This window comes from Ochotona princeps, chromosome 13 (genome assembly GCF_030435755.1).
Source record: "Ochotona princeps isolate mOchPri1 chromosome 13, mOchPri1.hap1, whole genome shotgun sequence".
Taxonomy (NCBI): Eukaryota; Metazoa; Chordata; class Mammalia; order Lagomorpha; family Ochotonidae; genus Ochotona; species Ochotona princeps.
The window spans coordinates 23,686,504-23,703,742 of record NC_080844.1 but is presented as its reverse complement, the minus strand read 5'-3'; the positions used below and the strand labels follow the sequence as shown (position 1 = coordinate 23,703,742).

Sequence of the window (17,239 nt, the reverse complement as noted above, 5' to 3'; positions counted from 1 at the left end):
TACTGGTTTTCCACATGGTTAAAGTAGGATGAGCTATGGTTAGAAAAACCAACTCCCGATCACTGTTCCACAAATGGCGTTTATAAAAGCAGTAATACACCAGAATCAAGTTCACGGGAAGAAGTTCCTGACCTTCTGCAGGATTTGACTGGGTGGAAGCTTGCTCAGATCTAGCTGTCTGCATTGATGGATCACTGTGGCTTGCACTCAGCACTTTTTCTCCAAGTGATGAAGTTGCTATTGCACCATATTTTATATTCAGAGACTGGAATAATAGAAAACAGTGCAGAGACATGGTTATAAACTGTCCAGTGTTAGCTTCATTTCAGTCGAAGGTTTAAACAAGTGAACAGTGGCTTATCCCACACAAATAGCAAAGCTACACCGTTTCAGAAGAACGGCATTCATTACCTGTGCATGTCCATTTAAAGAAGCGGAGATTTTTTTGCCTTCATTCTGCATGCTGTTGATATGGACATCGACAGGAGTCAAGCCAGGAGGGGGAGACGGAGCTGTGTGCCCGTAGGTGGGTACTCCAGACAGCAAAATATTGGTTAGTGTGGCTTGGGCAGTGGATGGAATCATAAGGTGTGGTATAGCAGAAAAACCTACAGTAATATTTTATGGAGATAAATATTAGGGGAAAATTCAACCAACAATTGCTTTTTTTCACTGACAATTTAAAAAAACCCTTTGAGGCTAGTATTATGGCGTAGTGGACTAAGTTATTACCTGGGACACTGGTACGCCCTATGAGAGTGTGAGTAGGAGTTCGAGCTGCTCCATTTGCAAGCCAGCTTTCTGCTAATATGTTTGAGAATGCAACAGAAAAAGCCCTACATTCCTGGGCTCCTGCCTCTCCTGTGAGCCCTGGGTGGAGTTCCTGGATCAGGACTTCGGCCTGGTGGAGCTCCTGCAGCCATTTAGGGAGTGAAGCAGTGACTGGAAAGCCTTGCTCTGTTTCTCTCCCCTGTTTCTCTTTCTATTGCTTTCAAATACACACATACATAAATCTTTTTAAAAAACATTTGTTGCTGCACATTCAGAGAATTTTGATTTCTCCATAATATCAGTATAAAATACAAAAGAATGTTAAAATGAACATTTACTTTGAGCCCCTCACTGTATGGAAGAGGGTGCTGGCCAGGTTAATAAGTGCCCATTACCAAGCCAGTTTGTCCAAACTAGGACCAGCCAGGACTACACTTCCTGGTTTCCAGGTGGGAGGCCTTGTGTAGCTGCTGCTGTTTCCTGTACTTCATGCTTTCTCCTAGTCTGTTTATTTGAAGATCACATTTCACTCACGCCAATAACTCAGTTTTTGCTGGCTGATTTTGAACTGGTTTTCACTTGAGGAAATCTCTCTCTAGGTAGATTATGCTTACAGCCATTTTTTTTCCCTCATGGAGATGTAATCACTAGTAAAATTTATTTAGAAAATACTACCTACAGATACATACACCTTAAGGATACCGACCTGTGGCACTTGAAGTATTGGCAAGCGGAGGGGCCCATAACGTGGGGCTGGGGGTGCCAGAACTTGGACTTTGCAAAGGACTGACCGAGCTGTTCAACGCATTCAAGAGTGAATTTGGAGCTGCTGATGTATTCAGAGATAAGGTAGTGGGCCCCAAGAGACCTGTAACAAATGGATGCTAAGTCAACATACATGAGTTCAAAACCTTAAATAGCAATAGCACCTGTATCAGTATTTGTCAATGTTTCATGACATTTGGTATTTTCTCAGTACAAAAATGCATCACAAATTTTCTTCCAAAACTTATATAAAATACTGCACTGTCAAAGCCCAACATAAGAACTAGCTTATCCACAAACAGCTGTTAATCTGACAATAGAAGGCAGATGTGCCCACAGCTAGCCTGCAGTCAGGGCCACTGAGCAGGACCCAGCACTCTGCATTCTCTTCAAGGAGCCAGCAGGAGCAGTGCTGTGTTCACACAGTGACTTACCCTTCTCTCTTGTCATCTACTCTCCAAAAAGACCCTTTTACCCCATTCACACCCAGCAGGGAGCAGGGAATGTTTCCCATGTCACACTGCCATGGATCCCAAGGGAAATTTGGCATGGAGGCTGAACTGCCTGGAACAGTTTTCACACATATGAGAAAACACATACATGACTTTTGGGGGCTCCAGTTTGATGATGAAAATTTTTCTCACAAAATAAATGTTTTTGTTTCTAGTATTTAGTGCCAGATTTCAGAAATAAAATTTTACTTTGGGAATCTAAAATACGTTCTAAAATAAAATGTGGATTTGTAAGGGCATTTCCCGAAATACATACATAAGACATTGAATACTGTGAGAGAGGTACAACAATGAAAACACATTAAGAATACAGTCGCTATGAATCCCTGCTTGATTATTTTCTTTAGCAGAGGACAGACTTGGTTCCTGCAAAGGCACATGAGGTGTAGTGTGTGTTCACGGCCCTGCTAGCTCATGATTCTGTTCAGGTCCCCACGGTATGAACCACACCAACAGACCAGCGGTCAAAGAAAAAGCCCTGCTTAACAGGAATGGGATCTAGGCTTGTTGATCATATTGTAAACAAGTATTTTTAAAGAATAGTTACTGAGAAAAAAAAACTAAGATTATTGAGAATGTCTTCTCCATCTCAAGTTAACACAACTTGCTGGGGCTACTGCATTCATTGTTGGCATAAAGGGAACTGAGAACTGTTTATAAAGGTGGGGAACCTGGCTGTTTCTGCCTGCACAATGGCAGCTCAGAGACCAGGGTGAGACCACCACCCCGAGGACCGCATCTTCTCGAAATGCAAAAGCATTAAGCTGCTGGTGTGTGTTTATCTGCCTTACAGATAAACTCACAGGTTCATCCGCCCCCCGAGAGCCGCAGTACACCCCTCCTTTGTGTCCGGGTGCAGCAGGCCTAACGGCTGTGGGTAGGCTCTGAGGGTTTGTACCTCTCCCTTTGCCCACCCCCCACACAGATTTGCAATTGCTTTTTGAAAAGCGAACCGGATCATCTTTATCTCTGGGGACTGATGGCAATATTGCAAATGTGTGCAAGAACAAACACATAAATTACACTCAGCCTGCACGCTTCAGTCTCAATGACATTCTTAATTTAGAAGAACAAACACATCCACTGAAAACAAGTCAGACCTTGATTATTTATGCCAATGCAGGAAGAATCAGGAAAACCAAAATCCACAGAGTCTAACAAAAAAGCCAAGGCAGACTGATTCAAGCATGGTTGTTTTCCACCAGATCTCAGGGATGAACAAGAAAAAAACCCCACAAAAGCCTTTACACGCAGACCCCAAGCGGCAGGAGAACAGGGAAGCAGATAAGCTTTTCCCCAGTGACAGAGAAACATGTAATAATAAATGTGATACCTAGTCCAGTGAGTCCAAGGCCTGCTGAAGCTAAGATATCCAGGCTGGGACACGCCAGGCCGGCAGGGCACGACGCTGAGGACGGACTGGTTGCTATGGTAACCCCACTGCTTTCAAGTCCAAGGAGGCATTTCCGTGCTTCATACATATTTAAGGCATTTCGCTCAACACTTTTCACAATCACAGACTATGAAAACACATAATGGGGGGAAAAAAGTGACATGCGAGTAGTCTGCAATGAATGGGGGAAGGTAGGAAATGAATATGCTAATAAGAATTCCACTGTGGGGACAAAGTCATGTGCTTTATCATCAGCTGCCAGTTGCAACTGCTAATTTCTTCAGTCCTCTTGCAAAGGCTGTAGGCTACTTGCTATGCAGTGTGTGCGTGTGTGCGTGTGTGTTTTCTGTGTCTCAGGCCCTGAGAGGCACAGCACACATACAGAACCTGGGGTGGGAACCACAGCTCACATGCCGAGAAGCACAGGGGCTCAGCAGCCACCTGGCAGAGCCACCAAGGCACAGCGAGCTGATGGGCACTTTCGTCCCTCCAGCCCACTCTTCCACGAGATTTTTCCTTCCCCCGAGAGCCTCTCTCTCTGATCTCAGTTTCACAAACCAAATCCACAGACTGCATAGCCACAGTCACTTACGGGAGACAATTATGGCCTATTAACAAACCCGTACAATCACTCCTTTCTTCCTCACTACCGCTGTTCATGGCCATGTTTACAGTTTAAAAAAACCTAAATAACAGATCTTTTCTAACCTTGATAGGTTCATCTAGGAATTCAAGGAATTCAAGGAAGAAAGTCCCCAACAGACTGTCAAAACAAAACAAAACAACACCTGTTGGCTAAGAAAGTGGCTATCTAGTTCTTTAAGTTTCCTTTTGAATAAGTGGTGACTGTTTTCATTCAGAGACAGTAAATACCACAATACAAGGGATCTTCAAAAATTTCATGGAACTATGTGTTATGAAAAACCTATACCAGGATTTAAGACTTTTTTATACCAACATAAATTTATCTATTAATTTCACTTTCCACAAATTTATTTTAAGTGCCTGTATACACAAAATATATAACACATATTATGCATATTATATATGCATATACAATACATATTATATATAATACATATGTAATATATATTATACATAAATATTACATATATATGTGTGTATATATGATAAAGTTTATAGTTGAGATATTAAAAATTGAAAGACAGAACTATTTGGTGGTTTTTTCCTACTAGGTTCAGTCAGGAAACTTGACTCAGTCCAGGAATTTTAATCTTTCCATAAACTTAAGAGTTCCTTTTTGCAAATCCTTTTATACTAAAGAGATTCTTTTGAAACACTGAAAACCAACACTAATACAATATCTACTACCTAGGACCCCGATTTAAGTGTTATTTTGTGTTTCTGATTTCTACTGAGGAGACGGCACACTCTCCTTGTGCACTTGGCTAGCTCTGCATTCCTATCTCAGAGGCAACCCATCCCGGACGCAGCACGCAGCTTTCTGGGCCACGCTTCGTACCTGAAACCAGGGGTGTCCGCAGAGGCGACCGTGCAGCACGTGCTTTCCTTACTCAACACCATGCTGCTCCCAGGGCTTTCCTCTGGAAGGAGGTCAGAAGAGGAGCAGCACCCGTGCTCTTGTGTGAGAGATGGTGCCAAGTTACTCCAAGCCCATGCAGGAGCATTCTTCTTTGCTCACCTTCTCACTAACACTGAATAGCAGTTTAACTCCTTTCTCTCTGCACGTCACTAGCGACATTTTACTAGCACCTTAAAGGAGGAATCCCAAAAAGGCTGAACTGGGGACAGTTCAGCAGTTACAAATTTATTTTTTTTAAATGGGCACTTATTCCTTAAATTTGTAGGATTGTACATTGGTTGGAATCAGCAAATACTTTATATTTTGTTGAATGGCACTGGATAAGTACACACATACGTACACACGTGTAAGTAGCCTTACCAACTGGTAATCTGGTAAAACTTTGAGGTTCCAGATTACAAATTAAGAAACATGGTTTTCTCTCTCATGATCTTACAGAAAAGTAATGGTTACAAAAGAATGAACTCCAAAAATAATTGCAAACTCATATGTACAATTAAATGTTCAGCACAAATGTAGAGTATTAAGTCCATGCACATTTTAATATGCACCTGCATGCAACATACAGCTATACGGACTGTGAGATGCCACTTGACCAGACTCTGAACCTACCTTGCTTGGCTGCTTTGGCTTTGGTTTAATACTGATGAAGACATCGAGCTGTTCCATCAACTGAGCAATGAGCTGGGGGTCTACTTCAATTTCTTCCTTCATGTCAAACATCAATACAAGAGGAAGACAACCCTATAAGACATTGCACAATAAGAAGTAGTTAACAGTCATGGAAAAACCTGATCATTTACCTTAACCACAAATTTTGCAGTATTTTTACAGATTTTTAAGAGTAAGTTAACTTACTGAAAGTGAAATTACACACATTCTTATAGCTTGGATAATTAGTGTGGAGATAACGTTGAGCGAGAGCAAACTATTTTGGATAACATCATGTGCTAAATTTCTCTTCTGGACCATGAATTCTTTTTTAGCCTCTACATCTTGGAAAACTTATGTCTTTCGGCTTCAGTTTTGCAATGATGCTGGAAACCACATTCACAACCACAATAAGTGTAGTAATTGTGTTCACTGTTCAACATCTCATAGTTGTGTCTTTCTGTTGAATTCTGAATAAAAACTAAATGTTTATCAACATCCAACTTACTCTACATTTTGGGTCAGCCTTGCTTGTGCCACCACAGATCAAAAAGTTTATTACATTTCTTCTTGCCTCTAGGCTAGCACACCTTGGAACTACCTTTCACAACTACTTATTGCTTATTTTAAGTCGATTATTTTTCAAATTTATTTTTCATGATCCAGTTCCACAGGCTCAGGGATTTCCCCTTCCACTCTTTCATTTTCCCCTTCCTATTTTAAGCTTCTAATGTTTCATTTATTTCTTTGAAAGGCAGATAAACAGACAGATGAGGAGAGAAAGGCAGACAAGGAGATATTCGCATGAGCAGACTCACTGCCTAAATGCACACAACAGCCATAGATGGACTAACAGGTGAAATTCAACCCAGGTTTTCATGTGGGTGACAAGAACCCACATGCTCGTGCCATCATCACTGCTTCCCAGTCTGTGTGTGACCAAGAAATGGGGATCAGGAGCCAGTGCTCAGACATCAGACACAGGATGTGGAAATCCCGATCAGAATCTTCAGCACTGCACTCAACACCTGCCCCTTCAACAACCCTTTAATTATAATCTATACTTTGGTATCTTACCCCACATTTTCACCAACCCAGGCTCCATTTACCTTCCAATACAGCCCACACAATAGCTCCTCCTTCCTTGCAGTAAGCTATTGTCAGTATCCCTTCTTGCAACTATCACTTTTTTTTTTAACCACTGCACAGTCTAGACTTCTCCTTCACTGGGGTTTTCTTCCTAGCCCCTATTCTACCAAGCACAGGAATCACCTAACATTTTTCTTTTTCTAATCCATAGAATATTCAGTTGCAGTGTACTGGTTGCTGAAAGTTTTTGTATATGAGTTATCAGAAGTTACCATTAAATCCACAAGGATTAAAATGAAATACCATGATCCACTTCTCTTGTGGATAAAAGTGAGTTTGATATGGACAGTTCTAGTTTTTTTCTAAAGTAATGGTATTTAAACTATAGCTGAAAGCCTTTTAATGCATCCTTCACTTCTTTCAATTTTGGCCAACAGTGCCACTGCACGCTTATTTTTGGGGCAGGTATGATCATAGTGTGAATATGAATTTACAACTGTTCAAATGCTTGAATCACTGAACTTAAAAATAACATCTAAAGAACCAGCAAAAATGGTGAAACATGAAAGCAATTATTACAATCTTGGATATGAGCATGCTACCTGGTAGGCAGTATATTTAAGAGAACCTAAGGAACATCAACAGCTTGATTGTATCCCCACCTCTGACTCTTGCCTCCAGCTTGCTGCTACTGCTGACCCTAGGAAGCAGTGGTACTGGCTCAAATACTGCGGTCTCTGCCACCCGAAGACAGATCCACAGTGAATTCTAGATTCCTGGGTTGGCATGGCCCAACCCTGGCTTCTGTCAACATTTGGAGAGGCCAACAGCAGATGGGAGATTTCCTTGTGTATCATCTCTCTCCCTCAACACCCAACCCCTCTCTCCCCACCTCTCAAATTAAAATAATAATAAATCCCTGATAAAATAAAGTTGGCTGAAAATAAATCATTCATAACAACAGTTCTTATAATTATGCATTATAATCCTTTATGATCGTAACAAGTTGTCATCTGTCAAAGAAAAGTAATAACAGTTCTACTATGGATTTTCCGAAAGTTTCTCCAAACAAATTCTGCAAGTTAATAACAGCAAAGGTCACATCTGATGCTTACGGATTCAAATGTCACTAAAGGTCAAGCACCTTTACAAGAGAGTATAATGAGGCTTTTAATAAGAATATTTGGGAGCCTAGCATTAAATCCATCCTTTTTGTTTCTATGAACACACACATACCCTGGGGTTTTAAATGAACACAGGAAACAAAGAAAAACTATAAATAATAAATCAGCAGTAGGGCTGAATTTATAACTTTGCAGTCTTTCTTTAACAAGTGACACTCAAATTTATGGCTTAAATATACTACTTTCAAACTTACAGCAGATACTGCAGAAACAGAAACATGTTTCACACCACCAAAATTTACGTCCTTGAGGGTGAACTTCAACAGTATTTACACTTTCGTTTAAACAGATGTGTGTGTAGGGGTGGAGTAGGACACCAACTAACACTACATGGCAGATAAAGACAATGACCTTCCATCTATGCCACAGAACAGCTTTTCCATTGTAATCACTTCTGTGTTTAAATTTTTTTAAAAAATGGTCCAGGAAAATTATCCATATAACTATAGTCAGATTGGGGTACACTCAACCTTACCCATCCACTCTATTTCCTTTAACCAATAACTGCCTTTCTTGACAAGGCCTCAAGAATGCCTCCTTGTGTTTACTGACTTTAGCGACAGAAAACACAGAGCAAACTCCCATTTGCTAAAGCTTTCCTTCCCAAAAGCGCTGTGCTGGGTCCAAAGTGAAGAGCTGGGAATTGACTCAATCCAGGTCTCCCACATGGGTCCCAAGAATACAACTACCTGAACCATCGGTGCTGCCTACCAGAGTGAACATCAACAGGGAGCTGGAGTCAGGAGCTTGAGCTGGAACCGGAACCCAGGCACTTCTATGCAGGATGTGTACATCCCAACCACCAGGCTAAATGCCCCGTCTCAGAGAGTGCCTTCTTCAACATCACTGCAGTGCAGTAAATGAAGCAACTCTATCCAAAGACGTTTTAAAACACAACAACAAGAGCAACAAAAAACACAATCCACTGTAACACTAACTTCAGTAACCTTACCATGAGATACTGCCTTGCAAGACAGACAGACTCAATGGTGCCCTGGAGGTAGACGGTGGATTTCTTCTGTGGATTACTGGGATCAGGAAAGTGGATCTGAGCACCCGTTCTCTGCATGATATGTTTGATGTTGCTCCCATTTCGACCCATCATAAAGAGATGATGCTGAGCTGCGATATCCAGCTGTGTGCTCACAGGAATGGCAGATGCCAAGCTCCCGGCAAGGTGTTCTAACAGCATGGCCGTTCCTTCCTAGCAGAAAAGGGTAAGAGGGAAATCGTCTTTAAAGGACTGTCCACATACAGGAAAACTCTTTATACTCTACTCCCAACAGGGACAGAAAAACACGGTATATTCTATAAACAAAACACAACACAGAGGAAATTTATGGAAAACCAATCAGCCTAATATAATTTACAAATAAACTGCGAGTATACTTATGATTAGTACACTTATTTTTGAACAGTTTGTTTCAGAGTAGCTTTACATTTACCAAACAAAAATGGTGAGGTAGTAATAAAGAGTTTTCAAGTATCCTTCCCTTTTCTGCTATTAACATCTCATATCTTTATCTCTGTCACAATTAATGATCCACGCCCAGCTTACCTTAATATCTCCTTTAATACCTTTAATATCTCCCACTCCCATCCTCCAGTAATCAACATTATCTGTGCAGATGAAGTTTTCCTTTTTGTATTTTTAAATTTTAGCTCCCTTATACATACAGTGGAGAATACATAGTATGTGTCTCTCCATGCCTGGCTTATTTCACTCCCCATGACGCCCCCCAGCTCTAACCAATCAGTACACACAGAAAATTATGAATGAGCTCAATCCTTTACCTTCACAGCACTAGTGTTATTCTGAGACCCTCGTACTATGACAGTAGCACCATACATTCGGGAACGTTGTTTAAACGATACTGAAATGTTGTATGTCTGTGATATGTGCTGGATAGAGGGGGAATTGGGATCAGGAACTGGCTGAAGAATTCCAGCAATTGGTAACTCAAACATCAGCACCAAAGGAAGCAGCTCCTAAGATGAAATTACAAGAGGCCCAAGCAGGGAGTTAAAACATTGTACATTCAGAGGTGCATAATTCATTGTTCTTTTCTCACAACAGATTTTAAGACATATGTTACTATTATGATAGAAGTAAATGTTTAAAGGAGGAAAAAAAGCCTTTTGCAAAGCTTGACAGCTTCCAATCACAGTGCTTATACCATTTTTTCTCAAGTCTCTATGTGATCATTTAAAAGTCATCAGAGACTCTGTCGGACAAAATCCAGAACATTTCTCAGAAGTGTCTCCAATGGAACAAAAGTTTAAGAATAACATAAAAGCTCATCTGTAAAGCATCTAACAATAAAATATTTACAATAAAAATGTAGATAGCAAATACCAAATGGACATAAAAACAACTATTCAACACAGTTTGGTTATAAAATGATAAATCAAGATGGTTTAATGCCTTACAATGCAAACACTGTTGACAATGATTGATAGTATTATAGTAATAATTACCCGAATTCTAACTCGGGCAGATTCTACGCCTGCTGGTTGTCCTGCTATAGATACCTGCAAACACAAGAATAAGGAGATTTATTCTAATCAAACTCATATCTGCTTTTCCAGCTTTCTACATCCCAGTTATGTAAATATGGGACCAACAGTATCGACCTTGCATGGGAACCTGCTCAACTGAAAGCTCTTGGTCTCCAACCCAGACCTGTCAGACTGGAACTGGCAGGTTACTGAGAACCTCAGTTTTCCAGAGATCTACAGCACCTGGCACTTCCTGAAGTCTCACACTTTGTATGAACCTATCCTAACCAGTTTTTCTATAATTATTACTCCCTTAAACTCTAACATTCTTGTTCAAATTCTTAGCACAAGTAAGTTAACATTCTGTGATACGGCTGTATAATGTTCTCAAAATAATGAACTTCCTCCATTCCAGTAAGTTAATAATCACTGCTCCAACGCCTACCCCTAAGCTGTCTCCTGAAGTCCCCAGGACCTTCTCACAGTCCACAAACAGAAGTGTCAGTCCTGCCCTGGGGTGACAGGACAGGAGGTGTGCACACTGTTCTTAAGGGACATGGTTATGTCCCGTTACTTGATCTTGAATATGGCTCCTGCATCTTTACCATGGCCTCCGATCTAGTCTATCATGCCTACACCTACTGTCACTGCTAACACCTCTAGAGAAAAGGCAGTATTACAGCCATTTTTGTGGCTGACAGCCTGTGCTATTGTGACAAGCACACAAGAGAATCTGAATAATCTTTCCAAGCACTGAAGGTGCTTGTGTATGGACATGACAGCCCCAGATTTCCAAACAGAAAATATACAGTAGAAAAAGTGTGTACAGAACACAGAGGTATGATTCAATCAATGCAAGCAAGGCTGGCATTCATGCATTGCCTCTTAGAAGGTGACAGAGGGTAGCTAAAGGGTAGCATCTTGGTCGATGCAAGCATGCAGGCAATAGGTAGGTTATCTTTCTCTGCTGTTTTCAACCAACCACACATCAAGAATTCTTCCATTTGTCATCACATAGAAAAGGCAACACCTTCTACTCCTTGAAGCAGGTCAACAACCCACAGCACCAATCATCAATATTACTACTAGTTCGCTCTCAACTCTCAAAAGATACATGTAAACTAAAAAAAAAAAAAAGACTGTGGCTTATACTGAAAGTTAGCATTGTGCTTCAGTCTCCTCAGATTTTATGCAGAAATACAGACAAATCACCTGGTTGCTTTTTTCGGCTTGGTTATTTCTGTTGGAATCTGGGAAGTGGATGTGGCATCCTGTTTCTTCCATTACTTTTTTAATGTTGTTGCCACCCTTGCCGATCACATGTGAATGTTCTGTATGGGAAACATCCATCTTCAACGTGACCCGATTGCTCTACATGGAAATAATGAATCATTTCTTGATGCATGAGAAAGGAAGGAACAACTCCCTAAAACATTTTGCCAACAAGAGAAAGGAATTAACAATAAGTCACCCACTGGGAAATCTTGTAGATTCTTATTTGATAAGATTGTCTCAATTAAAATGTCTAATTTCTATCAACTTCCCTGTAATTATAAGAAAAAAACCCCAGTCTGATGGTAAACTAGATTTTTCAGAGAACAGTGATGTTCTTCATCAATATATTTTTCATGCAAAGCAGCCTTTAAAAAAGTTAGTTACAATGACAAATTACTTCCTTTTCCTTCAAAGATATTAGCCAGGAAACATGAAACAACAGATGACAACACAACTGATGACATGCATGTTTGCAGAACTGTGGGACTAAAACGACAGGAAACTAAGACAGAAAAATCAAGCATGTATTGTTTTCTCACAACGTCTGTAATACGGTTTGCTAAACTTCACTAAGTCAATTTATTACACGCTTACTGGTCGGCAGATGGGTGAAGAAGAGACCACAAAAGGGCCCGGCACAGTGGCCTAGCGGCTAAAGTCCTCACCTTGAATGCCCCGGGATCCCATATGGGCGCCGGTTCTAATCCCGGCAGCTCCACTTCCCATCCAGCTCCCTGCTTGTGGCCTGGGAAAGCAGTCGGGGACGGCCCAATGCATTGGGACCCTGCACCCGCGTGGGAGACCCGGAAGAGGTTCCAGGTTCCCGGCTTCGGATCGGCGTGCATCGGCCCGTTCTGGCTCACTTGCGGAGTGAATCATCAGATGGAAGATCTTCCTCTCTGTCTCTCCTCCTCTCTGTATATCTGACTTTGTAATAAAATGAATAAATCTTTAAAAAAAAAAAGAGATCACAAAAGATTGAAGTCTGGCTCTGAAATGGCTTAATAAATACAAAGTATAAGATTATACTATAATATATAGTATTTATAGTTTATAGTAAACCATATAAAACTCTAAGAAAAAACAGTCATATTAGAATCCATGCAAATGGTTTTGGGAAATTTTGAACTACCTTTCGAGCTGTTGAATGATTCTTTGCTGTGAAAAAAAAATTCTAGTTTGGTGTGATCTAAAATTATCTAACTTTTGCTGTTGCTGGAATTTTTATATTTTTATTGTATCCAAGAAATCATTGCAAAAGTTGATGTTATGAAGTTTCTCCCCTTGGAGTTTAACAACATCAGACCTTCTTACTCCTTTCATCATCTTGAATTGATTTTTGTGTATAAGCTTCAGCTCCAGTTTCATTTGCTTTCCTGTGACTGGTTTTGCTAACGTAGTTTATTAAAGAGACCGTCCTTTCCCACTGTGCAGCGCTGGCACCTTTGCCAGAGATCATTTAACTACGTATGTGTGGGCTTACTTCTGAGATCTCCATAATGCTTCGTTGGCTTCTCCGTCTTTTTACCTACATCACACTGTTTTGATTACTATTGTTTCATAAAATGTTTTGCAATCAGATAAAAAAATGAGGGAGGGACAATAGCCAGATAGACATGAGATGGCCTGGATTTGAATTCCTCTGATCAGCTCTGCAAGCCTGAGCAAATTATTTAGTATCTCTGGACTAGAGATTAATATTTGTTCAGTATTAAATGCCTAGGCAAAGTTCCTGGCATAGAACGGATGGTTCACATGTACTGACTGACATAAATGAGTATATGCTCTCTCTGTGCATAATAGTTAGTATACTGAACAAAAAGTATATTAGACATAATGAAATATACGTACGCATATACTCAACTTCCTGTTCTCTTTTCACATACAGACTTGCAGAGATTACCTGCAGGCAATTACACGAAAGAAAACACCTTCTCCTGGTACCACAAGGGAAATACACTAATTTGTATCCCTTTTACTATTCTATACTAGCCAGAGCCAGTGCCTACCTCAGAAGATAATCTACACACACAAGTACATGCACACCTATGGGTACATGTATAGACAGAAACACTGTGCAGTCACACAATATGAGGGAGCCCACTCGGGACCCAACAGACTGCACAATCACTGTAGAATTACACGGCTCATTTTCAAACCCACCATTACTTTCTCCTGGGTTTTCTTCTCCAATTGGTTCTTTCTGAACGGCATGAAGGAGCCTTTGCAGAGACAAGGTTCTGACATCTGAGTGTCTTTAACATTCACTTACTTTTGTGTCTAGGACAGACATGATCATTTCCTTGGCTTCTTTAACGTCTTCTTTCTTTCCAGAAACCTTTATATGGGGATCTGTAAGAAATCAGAAACAAGGGTCTCATGGGCCACTCCCAAACTGTCTTTTAAGAGTTTTCGTAACAAATTAGCTAAATGCTTCACTTTAGGTAGGCATCCCTGTGACAAAAACAAGAATAACCCAAACCTCCAAATTTAGAGGATAGTCAAATTATTCATATACTAATGACTTCTCTCATCCCAGACAACTGGTTAAACTTTTTTTCCAATGTAAATATATCATACAATTGCAAAAAATAAATAACATTTTTTTAACAAATGAGATGCCTATATTTCCATTTCATAATTAATATATTGTTACACTCTAGGCCCTTTTCGATGAGTTTAAACACATTAATTTATTTAACTCATAGCACAGTTTTGAGACACCATTTACAGAGAAATATAAACCATACATGGCTTAGAAACTACTCGAAGGGTTGGGAGGTATACACTAGTCTTCCAACTGTAAATCCACATTTCAAACTCTGGGATAATTTAGAAAACATCCCCAGAGGTCAGATTAATAGGGGAAAAAAATCTTCATTTGTACTTGGAAACATTTAATTTGATATTTGCCCAGAACTACTATTGGGTGACTAAGAGGCTGCATCCATAGTACATCACTACTATGAACTCTGGGTAGGAAAGCACCTATTCAACAACCATTTTCTGAACGTACATTATGCATCAGACCACGTTCCAGGAACTGGGGGCTCCATGATGGCAGTGAAGGAACAAACACTCCCGTCCACATAATTGTCGTCTTGTGCATCGAGACAAAAATGAATCAAAGAGCTTATCTAACACAGGTGATGAGAAAGCGCAAAATGTGAGCAAGTGGAATGGATCAGGGACATCAGTTAGGACAAGGGGAGTGGGCCTTAGGGCTCTTCTGAGGGAAGGCACCTTGGAGATGAAGCCACTGGTACAGCAGGAGCCACGGCCCAGGGCAGGGACCCCCTCTCCAGCTCTATGGGCTTCCAAGTTGGCCAGTGATCTGGTGCCCTGCTTGCTTAGCGGTCAGCCTGACACATGCCAGGTTGTTCTGAGGTTAAACTGAAAGTTCTACAGCCATCGCCTTCAGTAGTAAAGACAGAGGTCATTGATTAGGATTTTCACCTTGCTGATAAACTTTACCGCGTGCCTCCAACACACACCAGCTTCTTAACCAAAGTTGTTATACACAGCAGAACCTGTCACCTCCGCGGCAGGGTCAGCAGTGCTTAGCAAGCATGTTTTACAATGAATAAGCAGTTCTGACCCAGCCCTCTCACTCTTTAAGGGCGCCCACTCTCTGGGACACAGAGACCCAGTCACTCAGGCTTCCTCTCACAGCTCATCTCCCTAGGGTTCAGGTCAAAGTCAATGCCATGTATAGCATATATATTCCTAGGGTGCAACTGGACAATTACAAAACCAGAGAGGAAACAAAGAATGGCAGGAGGAATTTTCTTCCAACAACCCTCTCTCAGGACCAGCATGCTGACATTCCAATTAGCATCAGCATTGCCCCCACCCTGTCCTCCCACACACACTGGGAGCCAGAGCCCTCCTGAGGTGGCATCCCTGCCGTGTGTTGGCTGAGGCAGCGCCATCATCCCCGGCCCCTGGCTGCTCTCATCGGCTGCTGGTGGCCTCCGGCAGTTCTCCCATTTCTGATCTCCTCACAGAGTGCTGTGAAAATCAGAGGCTTTGGGGTTGGTGGAAACGTTCTATAGTGTGGAAGCATTAGGCACTGTAACGCAAGCAGCCTAAAGACAGAGGGGATGTTTGAGCATTTCACATTGGGAGAGAATCCTGCAGTACTGTGTGTATAACTCCTTAATGCAGGCCACCACAGACGCGTAAAGCACCTCCTGCCCTGTGTTACACGCCAGGCAGCTTCTACCACTTCTGCGATTTTCACGCAGTCTTCTGTAATTCCTCTAGACTTTGCTGACACAGAGTTGTCCATATTCAAAACTTCAGCCTCCAATATCCACAACTGTGGTTTCAGTTATTGTAGGCAGACACGACTGTTGGTCTATACTGAAGATATGTGCATGGGGTATTGGGCTACAGTGTTTCTCAGAGCATGCTCACACATCAGACACACCTGCAAACCCTAGCTAAAACAGGTTCCTTGGTAAGGACCTCACTGGTTCCCTGAGTGATGTTAGGAATGAAAAACAGCACGGTAGCTACAGAAGATTTTCAATTGTAACCACTTACATATTGACCCCATTCACATAACAAAATTCTTCCATGGCACACAAAGGTATATATTTTTTTCACACACACAAAAGCTAACAGCAAGTATTAAACAGCTAACCCTACAAGGCTATGATTTTGATTTTTCAAAGGCTAGGCAATCACATTAAAGCTCTTCTCCATAGGTAGACAGGGAGCTTCAGATGCAATTACAAGAACATAATTTTCCATCATCTGCACCAATGGAACAAGAAAAATAAAAAGCTCAATTTATGTAAAACACACACACACACTTAATTTCAAAGTGAAAGGGCACCATCTAGTGACCAAAATGTAAATTACCAATGCATATAACCAGGTGCAACTGGCCTGGTCAACATTAGACTGCCTCTGGGAAACGTGCAACCGATATGCAACATCACACTGTCTCCAGGATGTGAATCAGTGGGTTTTTAAAAATACCTATTTTATTTTTTATTGGAAAGTCAGATATACAGAGAGTAGGAGAGACAGGAAGATCTTCCACCCACTGATTCACTCCCCAAGTGGCCGCAACAGCTGGAGCTGTGCCAATCCAAAGCTAGGAGCCAGGAGCTTTTTCCCGGTCTTCAACACCGGTGCAGGATCCCAAGGCTTTGGGCCATCCTCATCTGCTTTCCCAGGCCACAGAGGACTGGATGGGAAGCAGGCTGTTGGGATTAGAACCGGCGCCCATATGGGATTCTAGAATGTGCAAGGAGAGGACTTTAGCCACTAGGCTATCATGCCAGGCACCAGTCTTTTTTTAAAAGCTCTTTCAATAACCAAGTGCAATAATGACACACAAAAACAAGTCAAATCTTGGATGGCTAGCAGCACTATATATATATATATATATATATATATATATATATATATATATATATATATATATATAATATGTATGTATTATATATATAATATATATATTTTTATTTTAATTCTCCTTTTCCTCCTTTTAAAAAGAGACAGGATGTGTGCTCTAATTATA

At 41.0% G+C, this 17,239-nt stretch overlaps 1 protein-coding gene across 3 annotated transcripts in view; it reads right to left on the bottom strand.

The window, feature by feature from the left end:
- BICC1 (BicC family RNA binding protein 1) overlaps positions 1-17,239 on the bottom strand; it is a 261,793-nt gene that overhangs the window by 25,969 nt on the left and 218,585 nt on the right. For all 3 annotated transcript variants that reach the window (XM_058672038.1, XM_058672037.1, XM_058672039.1), the window contains exons 4-13: positions 13,976-14,055; positions 11,641-11,799; positions 10,408-10,461; positions 9,724-9,918; positions 8,882-9,133; positions 5,618-5,749; positions 3,382-3,568; positions 1,478-1,639; positions 412-608; positions 133-265 (exon numbers count right to left, since the gene is read on the bottom strand). In XM_058672038.1, the coding sequence (XP_058528021.1) occupies positions 133-265; positions 412-608; positions 1,478-1,639; positions 3,382-3,568; positions 5,618-5,749; positions 8,882-9,133; positions 9,724-9,918; positions 10,408-10,461; positions 11,641-11,799; positions 13,976-14,055 (1,551 nt within the window). The remainder of the gene's footprint in view (positions 1-132; positions 266-411; positions 609-1,477; positions 1,640-3,381; positions 3,569-5,617; positions 5,750-8,881; positions 9,134-9,723; positions 9,919-10,407; positions 10,462-11,640; positions 11,800-13,975; positions 14,056-17,239) is intronic.